General features: G+C 49.8%; 1 protein-coding gene across 1 annotated transcript; it reads left to right on the top strand.

The window, feature by feature from the left end:
* The first annotated feature begins 1,259 nt into the window (after positions 1-1,259).
* Positions 1,260-5,800, top strand: LOC128420368 (homeobox protein Nkx-2.4-like). The gene is made up of 2 exons (XM_053401967.1): positions 1,260-1,646; positions 5,234-5,800. Exons 1-2 carry the CDS (start codon positions 1,388-1,390, stop codon positions 5,776-5,778), a joined length of 804 nt encoding a protein of 267 aa, XP_053257942.1. The 5' UTR covers positions 1,260-1,387; the 3' UTR covers positions 5,779-5,800.
* Positions 5,801-6,755: the final 955 nt, after the last annotated feature.

Raw genomic sequence — 6,755 nt, 5'->3', positions numbered from 1 at the left:
AAGTGAAAAGGGACAAGAATTGCTTAATGGTTCCTTTTTTTTTTGCATTTGTTTAAAAACCAATAAAAAAAAGTTGTTAAAAAAATAGGGAGGGGGAAAATGGCATGTATTTAACTCCCCAGACCAACAAAAGGAAGAAAAAACCAGAAGAGAAATGTCTAAACCAATAGAGGTTTTTCAGAACTGTTTCAGAAAATTAGTCCAAAAACAGGTAAATGTGACCATTCATTTTACCTACAAACCTAGAACACCAGGCTGCCAGCTGACATTTTGGGCCAGCTGGGCCCTTTCCCCTCACCTCCTCCTGTGAGAGGATATTTATTTGCCAGGCTCCATGTGGACTTTCAAGAAGTCCCTGGAAAAACTGATCAATATCTTAGTGCATTTCCCCCCTAATACACACCCACCCACCCTCTGTATGTCATTTTGCCAAATATACACCTTTTTGCAATGCCGTTTCCCTAAAACAATGCCTTTGCGCAGGTTGTTTTCCCAAATACGTGCATTTCCACCTCCTTGCTGTCTTCGTAGTTACAGCACCTGCATTCTTAAATAGATCTTTCTGTACTGTTTTAATTCTATGAGTGTTTGATTACTTTTTAATGATCACCTATTTTAAAAAGAATTAGAGGCGGATTCTACTAATTCTGTCACAGCTACGGCTTAAAGAATTGTGAATGTCATTTGAAATTGTCCGATCTATCGCTGCTCCTCGGAGGACTCCAAAGCCCCGCAATTTATACAATTGTTAGCTTTGCTCAAGTCATTTGGTTGATGGGGGACCACTGCCTTGTTTTCTGACCACTGAGAATCCTCCACTTCCTCTGGGGCTTCCGAGATCTCAGCAGCCATGGCCCGCTCGCAATTATGCCAGTTTTGCAGCCATGAGGACTAGAAACTTGATTAAAATACAAAAACGAAATCCCGCACCCAATGTACGGCCATCCAGGTGGCAGCCTGGAGAGAGCATGCCTTGTCAGGGAAGGTAGGCCCTACCTTTATCTGCAGTGATGCCAGCGAGATGTCCCAGGTTAAAGGTTCAGGAACTGCGCCTCCCCTCTCAAACCAATTCACCGCTTCCATTAACTTGGACTGTCTGCTTCTTCGCTCCTGCTGTTTGGCTAGACTCCTGGAGAGGAGGGGCTGGCTCCTTCGCCCCCACCCACCCACCCACTCCACCTCCATTGGGTAGGTGAAGCACTTAAATCCCTGATAAGGTGCAGACTTTAAGATAAAAGGAGGAAAAGGCCCCTTGAATCATCACTGCTGCAGAGTCCGTCTGGAAGAGGGGTGGGAAAGAATAGCAGGTCAAAGAGTGTGTTTGGGGGGGTACCTCAGCATCCAGCTCTAAATCCTCCATCTTTTGGGGGGGGAATAATCCGTCCACATGGAGGACCTCAAAACGTTTGCTGCTGAGGCACTGGAAGATTTTGCCCAGTTTATGCCTGGCACCCACCAGCCTCCTTTGGGGGGCTCCAGGTTCTCCATCGGCAACTGCCTGCCTCCGAACTCCATGCTGGGATGCTACCCAGGGGCATTCCCAGGCCCAGCAGAGCTGCCTGCCTACCCCCAGGAGAACTTCAGGAACGGGGTGGCCCACGCAGAGTGGTACGCCTCTGGCACCGCGGACGGACCCTACCCTTCATGTAAGTGATGTACACCAAAGTGTTGGTGCTGACCTTTAAAGCCCTAAACGGCCTCGGCCCAGTATACCTGAAGGAGCGTCTCCACCCCCATCATTCTGCCCGGACGCTGAGGTCCAGCACTGAAGGCCTTCTGGTGGTTCCCTCATTACGAGAAGCCAAGTTACAGGGAACCAGGCAGAGGGCCTTTTCGGTAGTGGCACCCGCCCTGTGGAACACCCTCCCTTCGGATGTCAAAGAGATAAACAACTACCTGACATTCAGAAGACATCTGAAGGCAGCCCTGTTCAGGGAAGTTTTAATGTGTGACATTTTAATGTATTTTTAATCTTTGTTGGAAGCCGCCCAGAGTGGCTGGGGAAACCCAGCCAGATGGGCGGGGTACAAATAGTAAATTATTATTATTATTATTATTATTAGCTGTCAGATGGGTTGCTGTTGTTACTTTTGCAAGCAAAATGTCTGTAGGGCAACTTGTGTGGGGCTGTCGGCGGGCTTCTGAACTGCCAAGTAGTGGAATAATGCTCTCGGAGGAGGCTGCCCATTGCACCCCTGCAGGAGTTACGAACATGAGAAGAGCCTGTAGCTGAATCAGCCCAATGGCCCACCTAGTCCGGCGTCCTGTTCTCGCAGTGGCCAGCCTGCGGGAAACCCGAGAGCGGGACCTGAGCTCTCTCTTCCCTCCTGGTATTCACATCTGAGTGTGGAGCAGAGCAGAGCCCTCAGGTCTAGTAGCCGTCGATAGATTTCTTCATGAATCCGTCCAATCCTCTTTTGAAAGCCATCCAAGTTTGTGGCCGTCCCTGCCTCTTGTGTCGGGGAGTTCCACAGTTGAACTACGCTCTGCGTGAAGAAGGGCTTTCTTTTATCTGTCTTAAATCTTCCAGGTTCGCCCCGGTCTTGCCACCTTCCAACCAGGAGTGGGGCCTACGTTCGATGTGGCAGAGAATGCCTCTTGCACACTCAAAAAGTCAACCCCCTATTTTTGAAGCTACAGTTTGAATCCCCCTGCTATCAGAAGTTAGGGGAACCCTGCACTGGAACGGGTCAGAATGTCGGAAAGTTGTTATTATGTATGGAGGGAGTGTGGTGTAGTGGTTAGACCTTTAGCCCAAACAGTCCTGGTTGCTCACTGGGTGACCTAGAAACATAGCTGTCAACGTTTCCCTTTTCTTGCGAGGAATCCTATTTGGAATAAGGGAATTCCCCTTAAAAAAAGGGAAACGTTGACAGCTATGCCTTGAAACAACATAGGAAGCTGCCTTGTACAGAGACAGACCAATGGTGTAGCTCAGTAATGTCTACACAGGTTGACAGCAGCAGCAACTCTCCACAGTTTCTGCTTGCAAAGCCTACACTCTAGCACTGATCTACGGCCCGTCCTCTGCCTGCACATAGCCTTCCTCGTAGGGTCATTGTGAGGACAGAAAGCACTTTGCGCTCCTTGGAAGAAAAGTTAGGACAACCCGATAGATTACAAATATACATTATGGTATGCAACCGAATCTTATACAGTGGTACCCCGGGTTACATACGCTTCAGGTTACATACGCTTCAGTTTACAGACTCCACTAACCCAGAAATATTACCTCAGGTTAAAAACTTTGCTTCAGGATGAGAACAGAAATCGTGCTCTGGCGGCGCGGCAGCAGCAGGAGGCCCCATTAGCTAAAGTGGTGCTTCAGGTTATGAACAGTTTCAGGTTACGAACGGACCTCCGGAACGAATTAAGTACTTAACCAGAGGTACCACTGTATAATAAAATCAAACTCATTGTCCTCATGTCTATTTGTATGTAGTCAGAACAGCCCCTTTCACCACCCAAGAGGGAAGTATCAGTGGCCTTGGGGGAACCCCAGATTTGTGGGGAAACACATTAAGGGGGACCCCCACCCCCAAATACCCAGCCCTATGACAACTGAGCATGCTCAGTGGCTTGGCATGCTGATTGTGGGTTTTGCACATGGGAAGAAACCGAATGGAGAGGAGAATTTCACTTTGGATAGCTCAATCGGTAGAGCATGAGACTCTTAACCTCAGAGTCGTAGGTTTGAGCCCCTCGTTCGGCAAAAGATTCCTGCGTGGCAGGGGGTTGTGCCACATGACCATTGGGGTCCCTTCCAACTCTACAATCTATGAAATAAAACATATTCTTTCCCACAAAGAATGGGGCTGGTAGAGCTACAATTCCCAGGGATATTTGGGGAAAATAATATCAGCTTTTGTCCTGGTTCCCTGGAGTCATCTGGCTGGCCACTGTGAGAACAGCATGCTCTACTTGGTGGGCTATTGGCCGGATCCTGCAGCCAGGCTCTTCTTGTGTTCTTATCTTTTTAGTGAAAGTCCAGTATCTCTCGCATTGGAAATGGTGTCGGAGTTTTGCCGGCAGAAAGCCCACTTGGCCCACCATCCTATCCTTACAGATCCACAGTATATTCAACGCACGCTTAAAACACCCCAAAGAATTCTGACAACAGTAGCTTCCCTCTCATGGAGCTAAGATTTCCTTGACCTACTGATTACAGGATTATTTGGCGGAAGTCGTGCGTTTTTAAGGTGCATTGAATATGAATATATGGCATTGTCAGCACCGCATGCTAACCAGCCGAGCTAAAATGAGGACCAGGCTTTTGATCGCCGGATCAAGGGCATCACTTTTGTTGAATTAACCAAACTAAAAATCTTTCACTCTATAAGATGCACCAGACCATAAGACGCACCTAGTTGTTGGAGGAGGAAAACAAGAAAAAAAATATTCTGAATCTCAGAAGCCAGAACAGCAAGAGGGATCACTGCGCAGCGAAAGCAGCGATCCCTCTTGCTGTTCTGGCTTCTGGGATAGCTGCACAGCCTGCATTCGCTCCATAAGACGCACACACATTTCCCCTTACTTTTTAGGAGGGAAAAAGTGAGTCTTATAGAGCAAAAAATACGTAGATTTTGAAAAGTTGCACAATTAGTTGTTGTTTTGAATTTTATTGTGCTTCCTTGGTGGGTCATGCAAACCGCTATTCCGAATGATGCTTTTACTGGGCAGGGGTCACTGCGGATGAATTTATGGGGCTGAGAGAGAGTGACTGTTTGAAAAAAACGAGGAACTGCTGCTTTAAATGTATAGTTTGGATTTGCAAGGATCCACATGCTGCAGAGAGCTCCCCCACCACCCAAAAATGGGACTCTGCATTTGATTATTATTATTTGATTATTTATTTGATTTCTATACCGCCTTCATATGAAGATCTCAGGTTGGTTCACAAGATAAAAAGACAGTCATACCTTGGATCCCAAACGCCTTGGAACTTGGACGTTTTGGCTCCCGAAAGCCACAAACCCAGAAGTGATTGTTCCGGTTTGCGAACATTCTTTTGGAACCTGAACATCTGACGGGGATTCTGTGGCTTCTGATTGGCTGCAGGAGTTTCCTGCAGCCAATTAGAAGCCGTGATTTGGTTTTCGAACATTTTAGAAGTCTAACGGACTTCCGGAACAGATTCCGTTTGACTTCCAAGGTACGACTGTACAGGATAATTTTTGATTCCCAATGACAGCCTGACTTGCTCTCATTCTCTCTCCTTCCCCGCCCCCCCCAGTCCCCAGGTATGTGGGGACATCGGGATTCAGCGTAGCCGGAGCCGACTGCCTGGGCTACATTGGCGAGGTGATCAAGCCTCCCTCGTTCTTCACCGGGAACCCGTCCAAAAGGAAGCGCCGGGTGCTGTTCACCCGGGCCCAGGTTCACGAGCTGGAGAAGAGGTTCGAGCTGCAGAGGTACCTGACAGCCCCGGAACGTGAGCACTTAGCCACCATCACCCGCCTCACCCCCAACCAGGTGAAGATCTGGTTCCAGAACCACCGGTACAAGATGAAGAAGCAAGGCAAGCAACAGGACCCCAAGGCTGACCCGGGGCAGGAAGCACACCGAACCTGCGACAACGGTGTGGTTCCACCACACCCAGGGGGTTACGGTTTTGCCGGGTCTCTGATGGAGGAGAAGTCCTTGTTAGGGTCTCCTTATCCCTTCCCCGGACTCGCACCCAGCACCCAGAGCTTATCCGCCAGCCCCAGTTCCAGTGCCGACTCTCAGCCCGGCACAAAGGCTGCCGAAAGCAGGCTTGCATTCGGCAAGCCCTGGTAGCTGATGGAAGGGGAGCGAGATTGGACCAGGCCGTGATGTGCACCTGACAGCCTACACAAACGGCTGCCTTGTCTTGTCGCACCGGTAGCACCCAGTGGACGGAGGCATCAGATGTGACTTGTGTGCCGTCAGGCTGGCCGCTCTGAAACCAGCTCAGATTTGCTTTAGTGCTGTGGGTTAAACCACAGAGCCTAGGACTTGCTGATCAGAAGGTCGGCGGTTCGAATCCCCGCGACGGGGTGAGCTCCCATTGCTCGGTCCCTGCTCCTGCCAACCTAGCAGTTCGAAAGCACGTCAAAGTGCAAGTAGATAAATAGGTACCACTCTGGCGGGAAGGTAAACGACGTTTCCATGCGCTGCTCTGGTTTGCCAGAAGCGGCTTAGTCATGCTGGCCACATGACCCGGAAGCTGTACGCCGGCTCCCTCGGCCAATAAAGCGAGATGAGCGCCACAACCCCAGAGTCGTCCGCGAGTGGACCTAATGGTCAGGGGTCCCTTTACCTTTACTTTACCAGGTCAGGGCTAGACATGGCAAGACTGGAGCCAGGGCAAAACCTGCTTGGTGTAAGGAGCGAGCCAGCAGTAAATCACACCATGTAAGTTGGAGTGGACTCTTTCTTGACAAATACGGGATCTGCTCAGGCCTAGTGGGCAAAGCAACTTATCTCTGTCAGGTCTTGCAGTTGCTGAGACTGAAAATCCCCATCTCCCCACAGCTGCCTAAGTCCCCTCCTCTCTAGGGTTTCCCCCAAGCAATCAGAGACTGCGCCTGTGTGAAGCAAACATCTCCTCCGCCCTCTTCAGGCCTCTCCTGGTTCTGCAAGGAGGTTCAGGGGAAAGGGGAGCTTGTCACAGCAGAAGGGGGAGAACTCCCTGGTTTCTTCACCAGCCTGACTCATCTTTGCCTCTTGCCCACCCCTCCTCTCCAGCCTTTGCTTCTGCCTCTGATTCTGGACTGCTTTCTGCCACAGAGTCT

Source organism: Podarcis raffonei, chromosome 8 (assembly GCF_027172205.1).
Source record: "Podarcis raffonei isolate rPodRaf1 chromosome 8, rPodRaf1.pri, whole genome shotgun sequence".
In the NCBI taxonomy this organism is placed as follows: domain Eukaryota; kingdom Metazoa; phylum Chordata; class Lepidosauria; order Squamata; family Lacertidae; genus Podarcis; species Podarcis raffonei.
This window is presented reverse-complemented; position numbering and strand designations above follow the sequence as displayed.